General features: G+C 43.8%; 1 protein-coding gene, 1 long non-coding RNA gene and 1 pseudogene across 2 annotated transcripts; 2 read left to right on the forward strand and 1 right to left on the reverse strand.

The window, feature by feature from the left end:
* The first annotated feature begins 2,345 nt into the window (after positions 1 to 2,345).
* On the forward strand, positions 2,346 to 15,935 carry LOC112231795 (annotated as a pseudogene).
* On the forward strand, positions 9,156 to 9,829 carry LOC121841819. The gene is made up of 4 exons (XR_006080773.1): positions 9,156 to 9,235; positions 9,320 to 9,442; positions 9,550 to 9,609; positions 9,804 to 9,829. It is a non-coding gene; the product is annotated as an uncharacterized LOC121841819 (long non-coding RNA).
* A 5,147-nt stretch (positions 15,936 to 21,082) lies between the features above and the next one.
* On the reverse strand, positions 21,083 to 23,625 carry LOC112231790 (endonuclease domain-containing 1 protein). Its single transcript, XM_024398562.2, has 3 exons — positions 23,492 to 23,625; positions 22,524 to 22,892; positions 21,083 to 22,193 (listed from the first exon to the last, which is right to left on the reverse strand). Exons 2-3 carry the CDS (start codon positions 22,881 to 22,883, stop codon positions 21,612 to 21,614), a joined length of 942 nt encoding a protein of 313 aa, XP_024254330.1. The 5' UTR covers positions 22,884 to 22,892; positions 23,492 to 23,625; the 3' UTR covers positions 21,083 to 21,611.
* Between the last annotated feature and the right edge of the window lie 1,361 nt (positions 23,626 to 24,986).

The raw sequence follows: 24,986 nt of genomic DNA on the forward strand, positions 1-24,986 counted from the left end.
AGAGGAAAACCTGGGTCTGCTTTCCACCAGACACTGGGAGATGAATTCACCTTTCAGCAGGACAATAAGCTAAAACACAAGGCCAAATCTACACTTGAGTTGCGTACCAAGAAGACACTGAATTTTCCTGAGTGGCCAAGTTACAGTTTTGACTTAAATCTACTTGAAAATCTATGGCAAGACCTTAAAATGGTTGTCTAGCAATGATCAACAACCAATTTGACAGAGCTTGAAGAATTTTGAAAAGAATAATGGACAAATGTTGCACAATGCAGGTGTGGAAAGCTCTTACAGACTTACCCAAAAAGACTCACAGCTGTAATCGCTGCCAAAGGTGATTCTACAAAGTATTGACTCAGGGTTGTGAATACTTATGTAAATGAAACATATCTGTATTTCATTTTCAATAAATGTGCAATAAAATTCTGAAAACATGTTTTCACTTCGTCATTATGGGGTATTGTGTGTAGATGGGTGAGAGAAAACAAATATTTAATACGTTTTGAATTCAGGCTGCAAAACAACAAAATGTGGAACAAGTCAAGAGGTATGAATACTTTCTGAAGGTATTGTAGCCTAGCCAGAATCCGACTGGACGTCATTCCTTGGAAAAATCCAGGAGAGCTTCATAAAATAAAATGAATGGCAACAGTTTTATCTGAGTGCACAAATCAGTATGCCTACCTACCAAAGTCCAGCACTACTACCGCCCTTGTGAAAGCCACACACTCCTGGCTGACAGCTAGACTCCAAAAAAAAAAACGATGGTGAGGGTGTTACTTGCTGATATGTCCAAAGCCTTTGATTGAGTAGATCACACAAAGCTCATGCAACATCTGTCTGACATTGAACTGTGTCCAACTTTACTAGCCTGGCTCCACAGCTACACCACAGGAAGAAAGCAGAGGGTGATGGCAAATGGCACTTTTAGCCCTTGGTCAGAGGTCACCTTTGGTGTGCCACAAGGGGGAGTGGTTGCACCATATCTGTTTCTCATTCACATGTCCGCCCGAAAAGTTGTCTTCATTGACACTGGACACTGGATGATGTAGGGCTGTCCCGAGCCATACCATTAACCAGCATCAAAGAGGTCATTTCCATGGGCTTGGAGGCAACACAGCTGGAAGAGTGGGACACATCCGACAACATGCTCCTGAATGGGAAAAAGTCTGTGGAAATTCAGATATGTAATTTCTAGAGACCATCCACAACCCGCAACACTGATCCTAGAAGGACAGGAAAAAACTGTGGTAACAACAACCAAGTATATTGGTTTTCATCTAGACTCTAACCTCAGTGGTGACACACATGTGGAGCAGTCAGTGAGGAAGGCCTCAAAATGCCTGCACTTTCTGAATGTTCTTGCCAGAAATGGCCTACCCACTGAAGATCTGGTCACAGTCTATACTATACTGGTCAGACCTTGTCTGGAATACGGTGGAGTGCTGTTAGTTGGATGCAGTAAAAAGCAGCAGAGATATGGCTCGGAAAATGTACCTCAATCCAGGAATGGAATACAGCGGTGTACTCCTAATTATCCCAGCTGACAAATCGAGAAGATTGAAATACTGCTAGTTGTTAATGAATGTTAGTTTTTCGTCAGCATGCTGGGCGAGCTAATCCTATAGCAGCCAATTGAAAAGGCGATGCCTAGCGTTGGGGTGAGTAGCTACAGGAAGTGTCATCGAATCCAATAGGCTATCCAATAGGCTTCTTTTTTGAAATAATTATGATAAACGTGACCTTAAAAATGAAGTTTGGTCATTACTTTATTTATATTTTTATTTTTATTTGTTTGTAGGCGTGTTTTCTTTTATGCCCTCTATAAATACAGTTTCTTTTAAGATTCATATTTTCGTTTCCTGCTTTGTTGATGATGATTAGTCTTTCTGTATGTCATATGGATGGTTGCGGTCATATAAACCCTTCATTGAGTCGGAAACATCGGCAGGTGCCTCTCCTTCAAGTGTTTGAATCTGTATGGACTAGTTTAAGTAGTTTAATTATAATACACAACAATGATTTCATGGGGAGAGGATAGTCGTAATGGCTTTGGTTTAGTGAAGCCGAATGGTTTAGATACGACCAAAACGGATATTAGTTGCGTTAATTTGATACACCTTAAATCTAAAATTCAGGCTCTGTCCGCAGGTAACAGTGTGGTCGCGTTTATCAGAAATAATGGGAGACTACTGTCTGTCGCACGGATTCAAGAGGACCAAGATGGGAGAAGATTCACAGGGAAACTGAGTAGGTCTAATCTCCTTAACAATATATTTTTATAATATATTTTCTTGAGTTGCCCAGTCATATGTTTTGTGTGCTTTAGAGACTGTGGAATGTAAGGAGATGATTCGGGCTCTGAGTTGTGGAGATTCTCATGCTGTTTTACTGTCTGAAGAGGGTCGGGTTCTCTGCTTGGACAAAGCCAAAATTCTCAGGTGGGTTCCATTCCATAATGATACATTTATATGTAGTTTACCTTAAGGAATTGTCACCCCCTCATTCAAATAGTTAAAGTATAAAAACAATTTGTCATTTAATTCAAATGGGCCAGCTAATCTTAGTCATCTTTCCTCTTTTCCCCCCAGCCCATTGGGTAACCTATGTAACCGACAGGTAACTCAGGTTGCATGTGGAGACCAGCATTCAATTTTACTAACTCAGGGTAAATGACCATTAACACACCTCTAATCGCTGTTTCACAACTTAACCAAAACAGTCTAACCTTTCAAAACTGTAATTCTGTACAATGTTCTGTAACGGTTTTCTAGGTGTGAAGGAGAGTCGGACCAAAATGCAGCGTGTAGATTGCGATCCATGTTTAATAAAACAAACGTAACACGAATACACACAAAACACTACAAAACAATAAACGTAACGAAAACCGAAACAGCCTATACTTGTGTTAACTAACACAGCGACAGGAACAAAGACACTAAGGACAATCACCCACGACAAACTCAAAGAATATGGCTGCCTAAATATGGTTCCCAATCAGAGACAACGATAAACACCTGCCTCTGATTGAGAACCACTCCAGACAGCCATAGACTTTGCTAGATAACCCCACTAGCTACAATCCCAATACACACACACCAAAAACCCCAAGACAAAACACACCACAATACAAAAACCCCATGCCACACCCTGGCCTGACCCAATACATTAAGAAAAACACAAAATACTTAGACCAGGGCGTGACAGAACACCCCCCTAAGGTGCGGACTCCCGAACGCACCTCAAAACAATAGGGAGGGTCCGGGTGGGCGTCTGTCCATGGTGGCGGCTCCGGCGCGGGACGTGGAACCCACTCAGTTAATGTCTTAGTCCCCTCTCCTCGCGTCCCTGGATAGTCCACCCTCGCCGCCGACCATGGCCTAGTAGTCCTCACCCAGAAACCCACTGGACTGAGGAGCAGATCGGGACTGAAGGACAGCTCGGGACTGAGGGGAAGCTCGGGAGTGAGAGGAAGCTCGGGAGTGAGAGAAAGCTCGGGAGTGAGAGAAAGCTCGGGAGTGAGAGAAAGCTCGGGAGTGAGAGAAAGCTCAGGCAGGTAGGTAGATCTACCAGATCCTGGCTGGCTGGTGGTTTCAGCAGATCCTGGCTGACTGGCAGATCCTGGCTGACTGGCAGATCCTGGCTGACTGGCGGATCTGGCGGATCCTGGCCGACTGGCGGATCCTGGCCGACTGGCGGATCCTGGCCGACTGGCGGATCTGGTGGATCCTGGCCGACTGGCGGATCCTGGCCGACTGGCAGATCCTGGCCGACTGGCGGATCCTGGCCGACTGGCGGATCCTGGCCGACTGGCGGATCCTGGCCGACTGGCAGATCCTGGCCGACTGGCAGATCCTGGCCGACTGGCAGTTCTGGCTGACTGGCAGATCTGGAAGAGTCTGGTTGACTGGCAGATCTGGAAGAGTCTGGTTGACTGGCAGATCTGGAAGAGTCTGGCTGACTGGCAGATCTGGAAGAGTCTGGCTGACTGGCAGATCTGGAAGAGTCTGGCTGACTGGCGGATCCTGGCAGACTGAAAGATCTGGCTGCTCCATGCTGACTGGCGGCTCTGGCTGCTCCACGCTGACTGGCGGCTCTGGCTGCTCTACGCTGACTGGCGGCTCTGGCTGCTCTATGTAGGCTGACAGCTCTGGCGGCTTCTTACAGACTGGCAGCTCTGGCGGCTCCGTGCAGACTGGCAGCTCCTTGCAGACTGGCAGCTCCTTACAGACTGGCAGCTCCTTGCAGACTGGCAGCTTCATGCAGACTGACAGCTCTGGCTGCTCCATGCAGACTGACATATCTGGCTGCTCCATGCAGACTGACATCTCTGGCTGCTCCATGCAGACTGACAGCTCTGGCTGCTCCATGCAGACTGACAGCTCTGGCTGCTCCATGCAGACTGACAGATCAGGCTGCTCCATGCAGACTGACAGCTCCTTGCAGACTGACAGCTCTGGCTGCTCCATGCAGACTGACAGTTCTGGCTGCTACATGCAGACTGGCAGCTCTGGCGGCTCCGTGCAGACTGGCAGCTCCTTGCAGACTGGCAGCTCCTTACAGACTGACAGCTCCTTGCAGACTGACAGCTCCTTGCAGACTGACAGCTGAGACAGCTCCGTGCAGACTGACAGCTCCGTGCAGACTGACAGCTCCTTGCAGACTGACAGCTCCGTGCAGACTGGCAGCTCCTTGCAGACTGACAGCTCCATGCAGACTGACAGCTCCATGCAGACTGACAGCTCATTGCAGACTGACAGCTCCGTGCAGACTAGCAGCTCCTTGCAGACTGGCAGCTCCTTGCAGACTGACAGCTTCTTGCAGACTGACAGCTTCATGCAGACTGACAGCTCTGGCTGCTCCATGCAGACTGACATATCTGGCTGCTACATGCAGACTGACATATCTGGCTGCTACATGCAGACTGACATCTCTGGCTGCTCCATGCAGACTGACAGCTCTGGCTGCTCCATGCAGACTGACTGCTCAGGCTGCTCCATGCAGACTGACAGCTCCTTGCAGACTGACAGCTCTGGCTGCTCCATGCAGACTGACAGTTCTGGCTGCTCCTTACAGACTGGCAGCTCTGGCGGCTCCGTGCAGACTGGCAGCTCCTTGCAGACTGGCAGCTCATTACAGACTGACAGCTCCTTGCAGACTGACAGCTCCGTGCAGACTGACAGCTCCTTGCAGACTGACAGCTCCTTGCAGACTGACAGCTCCGTGCAGACTGGCAGCTCCTTACAGACTGACAGCTCCTTGCAGACTGACAGCTCCGTGCAGACTGACAGCTCCGTGCAGACTGGCAGCTCCTTGCAGACTGACAGCTTCGTGCAGACTGGCAGCTCCTTGCAGACTGACAGCTCCATGCAGACTGGCAGCTCCTTGCAGACTGGCAGCTCCTTGCAGACTGACAGCTCTGGCTGCTCCATGCAGACTGACAGCTCTGACTGCTCCATGCAGACTGACAGCTGCTTGCAGACTGACAGCTTCATGCAGACTGGCAGCTCCTTACAGACTGACAGCTCCTTGCAGACTGACAGCTCCGTGCAGACTGACAGCTCCGTGCAGACTGACAGCTCCTTGCAGACTGACAGCTCCTTGCAGACTGACAGCTCTGGCTGCTCCCTGCAGGCTGGCATCTCTGGCTGCTCCATGCAGACTGACAGCTCTGGCTGCTCCATGCCGGCTGGCAGCTCTGGCTTCTCCATGCAGGCTGGCAGCTCTGGCTGCGCTGAACAGGCGGAAGACTCCAGCAGCGCTGTAGAGGAGAAAATCTCCGGCAGCGCTGAACAGACGGGAGACTCCGGCAGCGCAGGAGAGGAGAAAGGCTCCGGCAGCGCTGGAGAGGCGAGGCGCACTGTAGGCCTGATGCGTGGTGCTGGTACTGGTGGTACTGAACCGAGAACACGCACAGGAAGCCTGGTGCGGGGAGCTGTTACCGGAGGGCTGGAGTGTGGAGGTGGCACAGGATGGGCTAGACCGTGAAGGCGTACTGGAGATCTTGAGAGCAGTGCTGGCACAGGACGTGCAAGGCTAGGGATGTGCACAGGAGGCCTGGTGCGTGAGGCTGGCACCAACTTCACCAGCCGACTAACACGCACCTCAGGACGAGTATGGAGCGCTAACCCAGGTGCCATCAAATCCCCGACACGTTCCGTCGGGCGAATTCCATGCAAAAAGCACCAACACAGCAACTCCCTCATTTCTCTCTCCTCCAATTTCCCCATTAACTCCTTCACAGTCTCTGTTTCGCTCACCTCCAACACCGGCTCTGATTCTGGTCTCCTCCTTGGCTCCTCACGATCAACAGGGAGAGTTGGCTCAGGTCTGACTCCTGACTCTGCCACACTCTCCCTGAGCCCCCCCCCCCAATAAATTTTTGGGGCTGACTCACAGGCTTCCATCCGCTCTGCCGTGCTAGCTCCTCATAATGCCGCCTCTCTGCTTTTGCTGCCTCCAGCTCGGCTTTGGGGCGACAATAATCTCCAGGCTGATCCCAGGGTCCTTTCCTGTCTAGAATCTCCTCCCAAGTCCATTTCTCCAAGTAGTGCAGTCTCTCCCACTGTAGTTGCTGCTGCTCCTGTTGCTGCTGCCTCTGTTGCCTCTCCTGCGGCTCCTGCCTGTTGACACGCTGCTTGGTCCGGTTGTGGTGGGTGATTCTGTAACGGTTTTCTAGGTGTGAAGGAGAGTCGGACCAAAATGCAGCGTGTAGATTGCGATCCATGTTTAATAAAACAAACGTAACACGAATACACACAAAACACTACAAAACAATAAACGTAACGAAAACCGAAACAGCCTATACTTGTGTTAACTAACACAGCGACAGGAACAAAGACACTAAGGACAATCACCCACGACAAACTCAAAGAATATGGCTGCCTAAATATGGTTCCCAATCAGAGACAACGATAAACACCTGTCTCTGATTGAGAACCACTCCAGACAGCCATAGACTTTGCTAGATAACCCCACTAGCTACAATCCCAATACACAACCACCAAAAACCCCAAGACAAAACACACCACAATACAAAAACCCCAAGACAAAACACACCACAATACAAAAACCCCATGCCACACCCTGGCCTGACCCAATACATGAAGAAAAACACAAAATACTTATACCAGGGCGTGACATGTTCTCATTGTATGGTTGCTTACTTCTGATTTCTGTTCAGATGGTCAGGTTTTCACATGGGGTCAGAACACCAGCGGTCAGCTGGGTTTGGGGTGGGGCGAGCCACGCGACATGTCCATGTCCCCCAAGCCCCTGAAGTCTCTATCAGGGATCCCCCTGGTTCAGATCACTGCAGGGGGAGACCACAGCTTCGCTCTGTCCCTTTCTGGAGCTGTGTTCGGCTGGGGCAAGAACACCGCCGGGCAACTGGGACTAGGGGACACAACAAGTACAGTATACATTACACAATAGCATATGTGTTGACTCTTGTTAAATATATTTAAATAATCATGGTCCAGACCGAAGACCATGAACAGTACATTATTTGGAACATGTGTGTTAGTGTTGGGTTTAAACAAAAGTCTTCCCACTCAGTAGTTCTCTCAGGCTGCAGCTGGAGACCCCTGATTTATCTATTATCAACCACATTTTTTGGTGGTTGAAATTATGTTTTATAAAAATAAAGGAAAGTACAGAAATGTGCCTTTATCTGTCTAAAAACGATTTTACCCAGGATGAGAGAGCACAATGTGTCGTGTGTTTGAGGGTTATGTGTTGTAAATAAATAATTATAAACAATTATATATAATAATAACAATAAATTGAACCCAATTTTCTGTAGACAGACGTGCCCCAGCTCCTGTTGATTGCCTGAATCTGAAGAAGACTGTTTTGATTTCATGTGGAGGAGAACATACTGCCGTTCTGACAAAGGTTGTATATCTGTCTGACATAATTACACTTTTCCCTATCATTTGAACTAAATGTTGTTTGGACCATACAATATGTCTACATTTTATGTGCTTTTATTTATATTGGTATCTCAATGTTCGCTGCAGCCAGCGACTGGAAGGAGCTGCAACAAACACTCAAACTGGACAGTTTTATCTCTTCATTCAAATGCTCAATCATGGACACTCTTACTGACAGTTGTGGCTGCGTTGCATGATGTATTGTTGTCTCTACCTTCTTGCCCTTTGCAATGTTGTCTGTGCCCAAAAATGTTTGTGCAATTTTTTGTGCTGCTACCATGTTGTGCTGCTACCATGCTGTTGTTGTGTTGCTACCGTGCTTTGTTGCTGCCATGCTATGTTGTTGTCTTAGGTCTCTCTTTATGTAGTGTTGTGTTGTCTCTCTTGTCGTGATGTATTTTGTCCTATATTTTTATTTAATTAATTTAAATTTTTAATCCCAGACCCCGTCCCCGCAGGAGGCCTTTTGGTAGGGCGTCATTGTCAGCAAGAATTTGTTCTTAACTGACTTGACTAGTTAAATATTGTTGAAATAAAAAATAAACAAAACAATTGAAATGTTTTAGTTTTTAGTTCCCTGGAAATTTGCATTGAAACATCCTCATTAACGTAGAGGAAAACACTATGATAACTGTCTGGGTTGATTTTATTCTAGGGAGGTTTAGTGTTCACATTTGGCTCAGGCCGCTATGGACAGCTTGGACACAACTCTCTCCGAGATGAACTACGACCTCGAGTGGTGGGGCAACTTTGTGGATTAAAGGTGACCCAGATAGCCTGTGGAAGGTAGGTTACACCTATTAGACATGATCTGGAATTGACAAAATGTTGTGACACAACAAAAATGTATGTAGGACTGTTTTCATTTTAGCATAAGACCTTTTTAGAATTCATTGTTGATTTGAGAAATGTTTTCTCTGTCTGTTTGCCACATTAGACTCCACACATTAGCATTTGTGGGGCCCTCCAATAAGATCTACTCATTTGGGCGCGCAGAGCAAGGGCAGCTGGGAAATGGAGTAAAGATTGATCAGTCTGTGCCCCTTCCAGTACAACTGGTAAAACATTCATTTATGGTATAACATTAGCCAGAGTACACGCATTTTCAGAACTGATAAAAGTCAACTCAACAAAATGCTTATTTCAATACTCAACTAAAATAACATGAGGTAAAACATGAAATAACATTAACTTGATCATCAACTATTTTTGTCAACATTTCAGACCAGATTGATGACCAGAAAATTGAACACATTTTTGCTGGAGGAAACCATTCCTTTGCGTTGTGCTCTCTTGGTCAGGTATGGACACAATTTGGTTTGAAACAATGAGTTAGCAAAACAGGACATAGTTTGATACGTTGCATCACATTGTCATCTTCCCAGGAGTCTGAAGAAAGGTCAATCTCAGGTCAAGTGTGGGCAAAGTGACACAACAAGCTATAGATGAAGAAATCATTGACAAATGGATCTCGAAATATAATTCAAAGTCTTGGAAAAAGGACAGAAGTAAGTATGATATAAGTAGCTATAATTTACCGTTGTTGTTATTTCCTTATTTTGTTTATGTACGGTCACATACTGAACTGAAAGATTACTCAAACTTGTAATTGCAGGAAAATCACAAAAATGTTTTCTTCTGCATCGTGTTTAAATGGGAGCTTTCTTGATAAAAGGTAACAGTATTTAATATTGGTTCAAATACATGATTGTCTAATGTTTGCTGAAGCTGGCGAAAAAGGACAACGTTTTGACTGAGGTATTTTGTGAATATATTTATAAATTGATATGTAATCGATCCTATTCGGACATTTATTCTGACATGTATCTTGAACGAGGGACGATTCACACACCTCTTTCATTGCACTAGGTTGAAGCTGTTGTTCAGCACACACTACTTCCCTCCCTGTATGAGGAGCCCATTGGAGTGGAGAGCTTGAGGGTCTACCTGGTTCTCCCTGAGCTCCTGAGGGTCCTTCACAAACAGCACAGAAGGACAGATCTCACCGAAGCCGTTGCTGCTGCTATCCTCAGACTGCACCCTGAAAAGCTGCAGGTCCTCGGTAATGTTGCCCTCCATTTAAAATGTTTAAAGTGTGTCACCCCAAATTCAACTTATCAAAAATAACGTAGTCGTAAATCTGTTTGTGCTGTAGACAACTTATTTTGTCCTTGTTCATTCGCTGTCTGGCAGATTTAGACTAGGCTCAATTTACAAAACCGTTGATAATTTGAATCGAGTGTGGTAGTGCTGGGCGAAAACAAAACGTGTGCACATTGGGGGTGCCCCTAGAATGATTGTGAAGTCGAGCAAATTCTATACCCCCACGAAATGGTTTGAGAAAGTAATCTGTGTGTTACCATGTCCTGTAGGTGACTGCTGGTCCTCATTGAAGCCGTCTGTCATGACCAAGCACATTGGGGTGTGGAAGGAGGCCCTGTCGGGGATTCTGAGGAGTGAACATATTCTACGCACTCGTGATACTGGGATCAAGCACCTGCTCCAGGTCCTCGGCCATCTCCACAGAGTCAGTTTCCATCCTTCACTACTCGTACTGTCAATCCATTTATAATGCTGTTTTCCCATTTTGACCAGTCAACTTCGAGGACCGATCTGGTGCCAGGGTGGCAGTTATTTCATTGCAACCTATTTAGAATCAATGAGACCGTAACTGAGATTTGATCAAATAATATTTTTCTGACAAACATGGAAAATATTTAGCTAATACTTTCTAATAATTGTTCATTTATTTTCAATTTATTTTACTTTTCTATATTATTTCAAAGGCAAACCAGAAATCTGTAGAGACCCAGACTGTTTCAGACAGTACCTTTTGTATGGAGGAGGTTCACTTCAATCTCATATTTCTAGAGGAGGATGTAAAGCTTTGGCGTTTATGGTCAAAGCAGGTAAGAAAATGAATTTTGTCTCAGTCACCGATTGCTAACCATACTAGTGGTTGTCAGTCTTGAGGTGTTTTGATGTTCGTTGTTTGGGTCTTAGAAAGTGTCCTGGCTTCAACTCAGTAGAGGCTTGAGATTTCCTCTACCTGAAATGGTCTGGAAAGAGAGAGTGAAGGAAACATTTTGTTTTCCTACTGGAGAATCTTTCTCACCTACTAAAGTTCCTTCTTATCACTGCAGATGAACATAATTAGACAAAGAAGTTCCTTAATTGAGATGCCTTGTATGTTTTCTTTTACATCACTTTCAGGATGTGGATCAGACACCTGCCATCTTTTGTTGTTACCCATTCTTGATGAATCTGCAGAGCAAGATAAACGTTTTTAACATCAACGCCGCACTCACAAAGGTAATGAAACTTGCTTCTCAATATATAGTATTATAATATACAGCAGATACTATAAATCAAGGTGGCTAACCCCCTACTAGAGACCAACTGACTGTATGCAGGCTTTTGCTCTTGCCCTGCTCTAACACACCTGGTTCTACTAATCAGCTGCTCACCAGGATCTTGATTAGCTGAATCAGGTGTGTTAGAACAGGGCTGGAGCAAACGCCTGCATTCCAAGTAGCTCTGGAGTGTTGACCATCACTATTGAAGAAACCAACCATATTTCTTAACCTTTTTGGTGGGAGAAACTGGTTGATATTAATACCTGTCTTGTATACTAGATAAGCACTAACTGAAGACTTAGTATTGTACTGCATGCATTGCAGAATCCTGCTCTGTTCTTTGAGCTGAGGCTGAATAGAGCTTCACTCATCGAAGACACTTTCCATCAACTGAGTGTAGCATGTCCCAGTACCTTCAAGAGGCTCCTTGTGGTAAGTCCATATTTTAACATTTAGGAATGATAGCTTTCCAATGATGAGATAATGTTTGGAAGAGGGAAGGGCTATTCCAAAATGTACTGCTTACATCTCTCAGGTGTATTTCGACGAGGATGCGAAGCTGACAGATGTCTACAAAAGGGACTTCTTCCTCCATTTGTTTGATAAGCTGTTGGTACCCGAGTCTGGGATGTTCATGTACAACGACACTAAGACGCTGGCCTGGTTCCCTGCAAAGGTGAGGGAAATCACACATGGATTATGAAGTTTTCTGCTCCTCAAAACATGATTTTATTTCTATATCTATAATCATTGTAATTTCAAAAAGCTTCAAATATGCTGGTAGTGAAACACTGTAATAATATGTTCCTGGAGAGGATCTACTACTGTATTACTACTGTATTACTAGCCTACTACTGTAATCTAGAAACCACACTACCTTCCCTTTACTGTATATTAAGCAATCATTTTCCACAGGTTAACAACAGCATGTCTTGTACTTTCACTCATGGTTTATTTCTTGTCTCTTGTCCAACACATCCTCACTAACAGCCTAGAGTGGAGGAGAAGCGTTATTTCCTGTTTGGGGTTCTGTGTGGGATGGCCCTGTACAACAACAACATGGTGCACCTCCCCTTCCCCATGGCCTTCTTCAAGAAGCTGGTGAACATCAAGCCCTCTTTAGAGGACCTGAGAGAGTTTAGCCCCATTGAAGCAGGGTAAGTTCAGACCATAATATATTGTTATCCCTTAGTCAGTAATGTATTACAGTACAGGCAGTTGTATTTGTTATAAGGACACCAAGGACAGATTAAGAAATTGCATCTCAAGGCATTTTATTGCATCTCAAGGGCAGGGCGCTTGCTCTGTGTGGATAAGCAATTATTAATTATTTGGATAAATAGTTTTTCATTTATGAAAGCATCATGATTTATTGATTGCCAATTTATAATTGTCACATTTATTGTCACATATTATTTTCAATGCTTTTGAAGGAGTTTGCAGTACATCTTGGATTACCCTGATGATGATGTTGAAAACATGGACATGACTTTCTCAGTATGTATTGATTTCAAACAGTTTGATTGATGAACAAATACAATGTAACATAATACAGATGTAGGATTTTAAATTGATCACCCTTTTGTTGCTGACAATTTTCCCACACTGCAAGAAATACAAACTTGTAGTGTATTTTAAAGACTTCTTAAGTTAGTCATTTCCACTTTAAAATGACCCCTACAAAATAATGTCCATTAAATATAATTATGGGCTGTATCACATCTGGCCGCGACAAAAATAACAACAGAGTTACACATGGGACAAACAAACATACAGTCAATAACACAATAGAAATCTTTATACACTGTGTGCAAATGAAGTGAGGAGGTAAGGCAATAAATGGGCCATATTGGCAAAGTAATTACAATTTAGCAATTAACACTGGAGTGATAGATGTGCAGATGGTGTGCAAAAGAGCAGAAAAATACCAAAAATATATATGGGGATGAGGTAGGTAGTTGGTTGGATGGGCTATTTACAGATGGGCTGTGTACAGCTGTGTACAGCTGCTCTGATGCCGATGCTTGAAGTTAGTGAGGGAGATCAACTTCAGTGATTTTTGCATTTCGTACCAGTCATTGGCTGCAGAGAACTGGAAGGAAAGGCATCCAAAGGAGGTTTTGGCTTTGGGGATGACCAGTGAAATATACCTGCTGGAGAACGTGCTACGGGTGGGTGTTGCTATGGTGACCAGTAAGCTGAGATAAGGCGGAGCTTTACCTTGCAAAGACTTATAGATGACCTGGAGCCAGTGGGTTTGGTGACGATTATGTAGCGAGAACCAGCCAACGAGAGCATACAGGTCACAATGGTGGGTAGTATATGGGGCTTTGGTGACAAAACGGATGGCACTGTGATAGACTGCATCCAATTGGATGAGGTGAGTGTTGGAGGCTATTTTGTAAATGACATCGCCGAAGTCAAGGATCGGCAGGATAAATAAGAATTTGTTCTTAACTGACTTAGTTAAATAAAAAATTATAATTTACTAAATAATTCACATTTTCTGTTGCTGCAGGATTTTTTTCCTGCTGTATCAAATTGGCTCAAATTAAGTTCCTACATCTGTAGTTAATTGAAGTGAAGTGGTATGAATTACTGAACATAAGATAAATTATATTATTTCAGTGTGTATGTCTCTCACATATCACTCCCATCTAGTTATCCATACCCTCAGTCTGCAGTGTTATCATTGTTCATTTACCTCACTTTTTTCATTACTCACTATTATAGGTGATGTGGGGTGATGTAGCAGTGGAACTTGATCCCAAAGAAACTGGAAAACTCATCACAAGTGCCAACAAGTAAGATTATAGCAATATTTACAACTGACAACATGCAAGGTTTACAGTATGACACTCCATTGCTACAGCTACCAGGATTGGGGTCAATTCCATTTCGGCAATATCACACATTGAAATATATTTGTATGAATGGAGAAATCATAATGGAAAGTAAATGACGCTTCTCATTCCTTGAATTGACATCATCTGGAATTGACAGCAACCTATACTAGCTACAACTCAAATAATATCTGACTCTGTCACGATCGTCGTAAGAAGTGGACCAAAGCGCAGCGTGGTGTGAATCCATTCTTTTATTGAATGACGAAAAACACAAAGAACACTTAAACAAACTGCTGCTATGCTAACGAGTGCTGACACAGGCAACTACACATAGACAATAACCCACGAAATACCCAAAGAAGATGGCTGCCTAAATAGGGTTCCCAATCAGAGACAATGATAAACACCTGCCTCTAATTGTGAACCAATTTAGGCAACCATAGACCAACATAAACACCTAGATGAAAACAACCCCATAAATCTACAAAAAACCCTAGACAGTACAAACACCCTAGAATAAGACAAAAACACACATATCACCCATGTCACACCCTGACCAACCAAAATAATAAAGAAAACAAAGAATACTAAGGTCAGGGCGTGACAGTCTGTCATTCTTTTGACAGGAAGGAGTTTGTTGACACCTATGTGAACTACATCTTCAACCAGTCAGTAGAGGTGGTGTTTGAAGAGTTCAGGAAAGGTTCTTCAAGGTGTGTGACAAGGACGTGGTGGAGTTCTTCCAGCCAGAGGAACTGAGGGGAGTGATGGTGGGGAAGGAGAATTTCGACTGGGAAACGCTGAAACAGGTCAGAACCATGTTTTGTTACTACATGACTGAAGCTCAATCCCAAATCTACCCAGAGTCAATTGTCTACATCTGAGAGCATTAGAAAAGTAAAAACATATAATATATGCAGAAATGTCACCTAGCCTATCAGAGGGCAAGATGGAGCCTTAAAACAAGTGTCCTGGGGTTGATTTGGGATTCATGGTGAACATGTTCTGCAACCTGGCTAAAATGTTTTGATGCATTGATTTGAAAAGTAGTTTGAATGGTGTCAAGTGTCTATTGCTTCACCATATATTAATTGAGGGCATTTCCCCCCAAACTAGAACACTGTGTATGAAGGAGAGTACCACGCTGGGCATCCCAACATCGTCACATTCTGGGAGGTGTTTGAGGAACTGACAGAGGATCAAAAGAAAGTGTTCCTGTGTAAGTATGGAACGTTTTCATTGTAACAGATGAACCAATAACGTAGGCTACTGAGAATCAAGTTCTATTCTGTCATTCACTGCCCTCTCCCTTTTACCACCTTTGCCCCTTCAGTGTTCCTGACTGGCTGTGATCGTGTGCCCATCCTGGGTATGAACCAGATCAGGATGAGGGTCCAAACCCTTCTCAACTCCTCCCAACAGCATTTCCCAGAGGCGCTGACCTGTCACTCTCTGTTGCAGCTGCACATCTACTCCTCCAAAGAGACACTACAGAGCAGGCTTATAGAAGCTGTTGGCCACAACAGAGGCTTCTGGAATGAATAATGGGTGTATAGTGTTGCTGCTGTGTATAGTCCTCTCCTGTGTTCATCTTTTCATTGTTCCATAGTTGAGTTTAAGATTTGAATTGTTTTAATGTAGGGTTGTATTTCAAATCCTAATTTGAGATCTGTGCGGTACTATGACATTATCATATTGCATTCACCTAATTTTATTAAAACATTTATAAATCAAAAAGTACAGCATGGTTTGTGCCCGCACATTAAACAACACATTAACAAAAATGATAACAACCAAGATACAAGGAAATTCCAAAGTTTTTGTAATAATCTAAATGTTAAAAGGAAGCATATCAGGTTTTCAGTTGAACACAATAACTATTCATTTACAAGACCCACCAAATGGTTCATTACAGAAATCAATGAGACCATAATATCCCTGCAGTTAGGTGGCACACAATAAGGAACAGATCATTTGACACATCCTTCTCAACCATGTTCCCCCAATTCACAATATAGGGCAGCATTGAACTCAAGACGCTCTATAGTGCAGCGCACTATAAGATACTTTTAAAGGTAACTTACACTTGAGCAGACATGCCAGCGTTTACCATGAATGTGATCTCAGTGAACATCTGGGACAAGGCCTTTAAAAGGCGTATTTTGGGTTGCATCGTGCCCTGACATAAAAAAAACTCCAGGCTCATGATTTGAGCACCACTTCTTCCGGCGCCGACAGAGATGGCCGCCTCGCTTCGTGTTCCTAGGAAACTATGCAGTTTTTTGTTTTTTTACGTGTTATTTCTTACACTAGTACCCCAGGTCATCTTAGGTTTCTTTACATACAGCCGAGAAGAACTACTGAATATAAGATCAGCGTCAACTCACCATCAGTACGACCAAGAATATGTTTTTCGCGATGCGGATCCTGTGTTCTGCCTTACAACCAGTGTAACCGAGTGGATCACATGCAGCGACCAAAAAAAAAAAAACGACTCAGAAAAAGAGGGAAACGAAGCGGTCTTCTGGTCAGACTCCGGAGACGGGCACATCGTGCACCACTCCCTAGCATTCTTCTTGCCAATGTCCAGTCTCTTGACAACAAGGTTGATGAAATCCGAGCAAGGGTAGCATTCCAGAGGGACATCAGAGACTGTAACGTTCTCTGCTTCACGGAAACATGGCTAACTGGAGAGACGCAATCCGAAGCGGTGCAGCCAGCGGGTTTCTCCACGCATCGCGCCGACAGGAACAAACATCTTTCTGGTAAGAAGACGGGCGGGGGCGTATGCCTTATGGCCAACGTGACATGGTGTGATGAAAGAAACATACAGGAACTCAAATCCTTCTGTTCACCTGATTTAGAATTCCTCACAATCAAATGTAGACCGCATTATCTACCAAGAGAATTCTCTTCGATTATAATCACAGCCGTATATATCCCCCCCAAGCAGACACATCGATGGCTCTGAACGAACTTTATTTAACTCTCTGCAAACTGGAAACGATTTATCCGGAGGCTGCATTCATTGTAGCTGGGGATTTTAACAAGGCTAATCTGAAAACAAGACTCCCTAAATTTTATCAGCATATCGATTGCGCAACCAGGGGTGGAAAGACCCTGGATCATTGTTACTCTAACTTCCGCGACGCATATAAGGCCCTGCCCCGCTCCCCTTTCGGAAAAGCTGACCACGACTCCATTTTGTTGATCCCTGCCTACAGACAGAAACTAAAACAAGAAGCTCCCACGCTGAGGTCTGTCCAACGCTGGTCTGACCAAGCTGACTCCACACTCCAAGACTGCTTCCATCACGTGGACTGGGAGATGTTTCGTATTGCGTCAGACAACAACATTGACGAATACGCTGATACGGTGTGCGAGTTCATTAGAACGTACATTGAAGATGTCGTTCCCATAGCAACGATTAAAACATTCCCTAACCAGAAACCGTGGATTGATGGCAGCATTCGTGTGAAACTGAAGGCACAAACCACTGCTTTTAATCAGGGCAAGGTGTCTGGTAACATGACTGAATACAAACAGTGCAGCTATTCCCTCCGCAAGGCTATCAAACAAGCTAAGCGCCAGTACAGAGACAAAGTAGAATCTCAATTCAACGGCTCAGACACAAGAGGTATGTGGCAGGGTCTACAGTCAATCACGGACTACAGGAAGAAACCCAGCCCAGTCACGGACCAGGATGTCTTGCTCCCAGGCAGACTAAATAACTTTTTTGCCCGCTTTGAGGACAATACAGTGCCACTGACACGGCCTGCAACGGAAACATGCGGTCTCTCCTTCACTGCAGCCGGAGTAAGACATTTAAACGTGTTAACCCTCGCAAGGCTGCAGGCCCAGACGGCATCCCCAGCCGCGCCCTCAGAGCATGCGCAGACCAGCTGGCCGGTGTGTTTACGGACATATTCAATCAATCCCTATACCAGTCTGCTGTTCCCACATGCTTCAAGAGGGCTACCATTGTTCCTGTTCCCAAGAAAGCTAAGGTAACTGAGCTAAACGACTACCGCCCCGTAGCACTCACATCCGTCATCATGAAGTGCTTTGAGAGACTAGTCAAGGACCATATCACCTCCACCCTACCTGACACCCTTGACCCACTCCAATTTGCTTACCGCCCAAATAGGTCCACAGACGATGCAATCTCAACCACACTGCACACTGCCCTAACCCATCTGGACAAGAGGAATACCTATGTGAGAATGCTGTTCATCGACTACAGCTCGGCATTCAACACCATAGTACCCTCCAAGCTCGTCATCAAGCTCGAGACCCTGGGTCTCGACCCCGCCCTGTGCAACTGGGTACTGGACTTCCTGACGGGCCGCCCCCAGGTGGTGAGGGTAGGCAACAACATCTCCTCCCCGCTGATCCTCAACACTGGGGCCCCACAAGGGTGCGTTCTGAGCCCTCTCCTGTACTCCCTGTTCACCCACGACTGCGTGGCCATGCACGCCTCCAACTCAATCATCAAGTTTGCGGACGATACAACAGTGGTAGGCTTGATTACCAACAACGACGAGACGGCCTACAGGGAGGAGGTGAGGGCCCTCGGAGTGTGGTGTCAGGAAAATAACCTCACACTCAACGTCAACAAAACTAAGGAGATGATTGTGGACTTCAGGAAACAGCAGAGGGAACACCCCCCTATCCACATCGATGGAACAGTAGTGGAGAGGGTAGCAAGTTTTAAGTTCCTCGGCATACACATCACAGACAAACTGAATTGGTCCACTCACACAGACAGCATCGTGAGGAAGGCGCAGCAGCGCCTCTTCAACCTCAGGAGGCTGAAGAAATTCGGCTTGTCACCAAAAGCACTCACAAACTTCTACAGATGCACAATCGAGAGCATCCTGGCGGGCTGTATCACCGCCTGGTATGGCAACTGCACCGCCCTCAACCGTAAGGCTCTCCAGAGGGTAGTGAGGTCTGCACAACGCATCACCGGGGGCAAACTACCTGCCCTCCAGGACACCTACACCACCCGATGCTACAGGAAGGCCATAAAGATCATCAAGGACATCAACCACCCGAGCCACTGCCTGTTCACCCCGCTGTCATCCAGAAGGCGAGGTCAGTACAGGTGCATCAAAGCTGGGACCGAGAGACTGAAAAACAGCTTCTATCTCAAGGCCATCAGACTGTTAAACAGCCACCACTAACATTGAGTGGCTACTGCCAACACACTGTCAATGACACTGACTCTACTCCAGCCACTTTAATCATGGGAATTGATGGGAAATGATGTAAATATATCACTAGCCACTTTAAACAATGCTACCTTATATAATGTTACTTACCCTACATTGTTCATCTCATATGCATACGTTGATACTGTACTCTATATCATCGACTGCATCCTTATGTAATACATGTATCACTAGCCACTTTAACTATGCCACTTGGTTTACATACTTATCTCATATGTATATACTGTACTCGATATCATCTACTGTATCTTGCCTATGCTGCTCTGTACCATCACTCATTCATATATCCTTATGTACATATTCTTTATCCCCTTACACTGTGTATAAGACAGTAGTTTTTTTTGGAATTGTTAGTTAGATTACTTGCTTTTTATTACTGCATTGTCGGAACTAGAAGCACAAGCATTTCGCTACACTCGCATTAACATCTGCTAACCATGTGTATGTGACAAATAACATTTGATTTGATTTGATTTGACTGACCTCAACTGATATTTAGAGTACTACTCAAGTTCATAGCACTTCTAAATGAGTCATTTTCCTTTGTGAACATGATTCAATTTCCAAAAAGACATACATACTGTTCAAATGACGAATACTTAATTCCCTTTGAATAGAGATGTGAACAAAGTCGTATCGGGTTTTAAGACACTATATAGAGGTCATGTTAAAGGTACAGTCACCCGTGATTAAATTACAAACATTACTCTTTGATTTTTAAAAGATTAGTGAAAAATAGATCACTTCCAGATCAGTGGAGGCTGCTGAGGGGAGGACGGCTCATAATAATGGGTGGAACGGAGTGTTTGATGTATTTCATACCATTCCACTGATTCCGCTAAACCAACAACCACAAGCCCATCCGCCCCAATTAATGTGCCACCGATCTGTGTTCCAGATAAATACAGTAAGTATATTTTTGATCAGCGAACGAGTTGTTGGTGAACTCCACGGTACAGGGCCCGGGGGAGCATGGGTCCAGCTCCAGCTCCAGCGGTCACATTGTTGGGCGCGGCCGTGCTCAGGATGATAGCGGGCACGTACAAGGTGAACTGTGGGCCGCGTGCGGGTCAAGTAGCGGCCCAGGTTGAAACCGTTGATCCACACCTGGCCCTAGTGATCAAAACAAAGGAAAATCATTCACAAAAAGGCTAGAAATAACGTACGTGTTCAGGTTTCAGTAGTGTCAGGGACCATGAACAAATATGCTGCACTAGGGTATATAAAACTAACGTGGTTCAGTAAACAGTGCTTATGTGATGAGTAACCTTGTCTGAGATCTGAAGAGGTGTGTCTAAGGCTAATGCCTCGGCTTTAATGAACAAAGATACAGAGTCAGACTCTGGAAGTTGGACAGATAAGAATTGTGTAACAATGGCACTGCATAGAGCAACAATATGCATGACATATTTTACCAATCCGATTTTTTTTAATCAGAGTAGATGGGAATGAAATAGAATCGACTGAGTTGTTCGACTGAGTCATGAATCACTACATCTCTATCTATGACATTTATGTCTGCAACTGACTGTAGCCCTTTTGTCTCCTTCCCAGTTTATGCACTTTATAGACCACTAGAGGGTACCGCGACCAAAGAAATCTCCACCGACAGTATTGCTGCCATCATCAGATCTCTTTTGACATAAAATACCAACAGGTTCATCAACAGCATGTAAAAAATGGTTCTGTAATATGTCGATGTACACATTTCCTACTTTCACAAAACAAGCTTTATTGGGTTATAGATTCATAGCAACAAGCATTCACAAAGACGTGGTTGCACAACTCTGTGTGACCAAACAAACAAACATACGCTTTACGAATAATTACCACAAAGGATACGTTTTGAATTTGTAATACATTTTAACCACAAATTTGATCAATAGGATCATATTTATGGTCAGGGATTTGTTTAAAATATTGATGTAGCCTAAATTAGGGGTTTTCAAACCTCTTCTCAGGGACCCCCAGCCATTTCTTGTATTTGAACTATTCCACAGTTAGCACACCTGACTCAACTAATAATCAAGCCGTTGAATAGGTGAATCAGGTGAGCTAAATTGTGAAACATCTGGCCACTGGCCTACATCAATATAATCTACGGTAATATAACGGTTCAAAAATGTCATTGTACAGTAGGCCTATACTAAATAGTAACAACAAACGTAAGAGCCTAAGCATTAATTCAAAATCCAAAACAATCATACCAGATATATTAGACAGGTCCACATCTATATTGGACTAACAACCATTAAAAATGTTGAAATTGTTGTCAACATTCAGTAGCCCTCTAAGCTCAGTCTCAAGGACTGTAACAGAGTTATACTCTGTAACAACACCCTGATCTGTGTTAGGACCCAAGGCACCTCCAGACTTGAGAGGTTTGTCGTTGTTGTCGGTGCAGCAGTAGGCATTCCAGTAGTGACTCGGAACATTGACTCGCTTGTTCTGGTCTACCCACGTGGTGCTTGGGACCACCCCAGTCACCACATACATCTTACTACAGCCTACACTTAAAACATCCTTCAGCTTCTTCTCGTACTGGTTCCACGGCCCGTTATTCATCTTCCCATCTTGTGGAGCTACGTTGGTATGGGTCATGGTGGCTTTGGAGGCATCTTCTTTATGGTGTCCTGCAGGGTTTAGGTGCCCGCGGTCATATGAGCCAAAGTTGTCATTGAGAGCCTGACTCCAGCCCAGCTTGTAGTTCTGTCGGTATTGTGGAGAGCGTTCACTGCAGCCAATGTTTTCGTTGTATTTCTTGATCTCACCCAAGGATCCTCTCTTATCCATTTGCTGTGGTGGTAGGTCAGGATGCACAAGCTGAAAAATACAAACATTTACAAATTAGCCACTCCACTTCAAGCTTTGTGGTAGCAGTCAAATACAACTCATTATTATATTACTGGTATTCCAGGCTACTGCTATTTAGTCTCTATTTACAATGTACGAAATACTACCTTCTAGTGCTTATTGCATGAATACAATCATTTTCTAACCTGCTCTAGAGCTAATATCCTGTTCTACTGTAAATATTTAAACTACACTAATGTTTTGCATCATTCTGTTATTGTGCCAGTCACATTAAATGGCGGCTGCACTGAATATATAGGATATTTAAAAAAGGTGATAATGAAAATGAAATATGCAAACCTGTGGTTCATAATAAACTATGGACCCCTCTCTGTCAGGGACCCCTTTGATATCCATTTCATAGGCAGAGTACAGAGGGATCCTCCTGCCACGGTCATACAGAGTTGCAAAGTAATAGTGGTTACCGTTTCTCTGACAAATGTATGCAGGAGAGGCAGCATTGTAAGCAGAGAGACATTTCTCGGGATTCTTTAAGTCCTCTGGGTTGGGCTCGGGTGGAGTGGGGAGAGCTATATTCAGACCGGACACTGGCGTATTTCTGAAGAAAGAATCTTTGCAGTTGTCGAAATTTGGAGCCACTTCCCCTCTGGCCCCCAACAAGGAGAGCAGACAGAGGGACAAGAGGGACAGAGTCACCATGCTGTGCCCCTGTGGAGAAAAAGATCAGAGATTAATCTATATTGCAATGCTACCTTTACATTATGACTGTTTAAGGTCACAATTAGTCACTAGAATCATCTCAAATCAGGTTATGAAAACCACCCAAGTTCCTGAAACATTATAGTTCCTGTTTACTGTAGTTTCCCACCATCTAGAGGTTGACTTCCTGCTTCTCATTTCTGGTCAAAGGTTGCTAAATGATCATGTTGCTGTAAGGTTATTAATGCTATAATCATATACAGTCCAAACATATTGTTCATTTGTCAGAAGACACTTTAGGAAATCTAAACAAGTCAAATTGTATTAGTCAAATACAAAAAGTTCACCTTACAGTGAAATGCTTACGAGCCCCTAACCGATAGTGCAGTTTAAAAAAATACAGATAAGAATATCAGTATATTTCCTTAAGTGCATATCTTGATTGCATGACACATTAGTATTGTTTCTTGCCTCTAGCCTATTTCATTTCCTTGTATGAAATAGTTTTTGCTGTGCTCGATACAGAGAACCTTGCGTAATTGCATCGATTTTCGAAATAACCATTAGAAATGGAATATCCAAATAATTTGTTAGATTTTCAATCTCACCTTGTGAACTTGTTTAACAGTCCTTTGAATTGTCTCACTCCCTCAGAGGTCTGTAGTTTCAGAGTAAACACTTCCTGTTACTCTCTAGATACTGTACATAATCTCTCTCTCTCTCTCTCTCTCTCTCTCTCTCTATCACACACACTTTTTCTTGCAATCTACATCCATAATCATTATGCCTAATTCTATGTCATAAATATCTATATTTTTCTGCTAGGGATGTGCACGGTTATCGAATATCCGAATGGACGTTAGTATTCGATTACTTGTTTTAATATACATTTTTTAAGACAAAAATGTATATGACTATTTTAACCCTGAAAAGGCTTTTTCTGAATTAAATTAAAATATCCATGTGACATTGTTACATACCCAGTTATGCCATGACATTTCAAATGATTCATTTAATAAAAGTTTGACTCTTTTATGTAGTTTTTATGAAGTGCACGTGCGCCCCATAAAAAGACCAGTAGCCAACCAGAAGCCTTCAGGTGGAAATAAAAGTTAATGAAATGAGGAGTAGGCTACAACGAGCAACCAAGGCTGTCGTTTTATCTGAATTGGTTTGGAGAGAAAGCGGATGCTGTGGCCTCAATTACAGTACGGTACCTTCAGAATTGTTCACACCCTTTGACTTTTTCCAAATGTTGTTGTGTTACAGCCTGAATTTAAAATGCATTAAATATAGATTTTTGGTCACTGGCCTACACACAATAACCCTAACATCAAAGTTGAATTGTGTTTTTTATATATATAAATTAATACAAAATGTCAAATATTCAGAGGTTCAGAGTTCAGAGGTAAAAATTTACTTAACAAGTCACATAATAAGTTGCATGAACTCACACTGTGTGCAATAAGAGTGTTTCACATGACTTTGTAATGACTACCTCATCTCTGTATCCCACACATACAATTATCTGTAGGGTCCCTCAGTCGAGCAGGGAATTTCAAACACAGATTCAACCACAAAGACCAGGGAGGTTTTCCAATGCAATGCAAAAAAAGGGCACCTGTTGGTAGATGGGTAAAAATAAAAAGAAGCGGATAATGAATATCCTTTTGACCATTGTGAAGTTATTAATTACATGCACCCAGTCACTACAAAGATACAGGCGTCCTTCCTGACTCAGTTGCAGTAGAGGTAGGAAACCACTGAACGATTTCACCACGAGGCCAATGGTACATTTAAATAGTTACATAGTTTAATGGAGGTGATAGGAGGAAACTGAGGATGAATCAACAATATTGCAGGTCCTCCACAATACGAACCTAATTGACAGAGTGAAAAGCAAGAAGCCTGTACAGCAATTACACTTTTGTCCTGAACACAAAGTGTTATGTTTGGGGAAAATCCAATACAACACATTACTAAGTACCAAGCTCCATATTTTAAAGTTGTGGCTGCATCATGCTATGGGTATGCTTGTAAACATTAAGGACTGGGGAGTTTTTCAGGATGAAAAATAAACGGACTGGAGCTTAGCACAGGCAA

Source organism: Oncorhynchus tshawytscha, linkage group LG34 (assembly GCF_018296145.1).
Source record: "Oncorhynchus tshawytscha isolate Ot180627B linkage group LG34, Otsh_v2.0, whole genome shotgun sequence".
In the NCBI taxonomy this organism is placed as follows: domain Eukaryota; kingdom Metazoa; phylum Chordata; class Actinopteri; order Salmoniformes; family Salmonidae; genus Oncorhynchus; species Oncorhynchus tshawytscha.

Coding starts and splice junctions, on each gene's coding strand:
- LOC112231790 (XM_024398562.2), bottom strand. CDS start 22,883: ATGGTGACTCTGTCCCTCTTGTCCCTCTGTCTGCTCTCCTTGTTGGGG. Junction 22,194..22,523: donor TAGTTTATTATGAACCACAG/GTTTGCATATTT, acceptor TGTATTTTTCAG/CTTGTGCATCCTGACCTACC.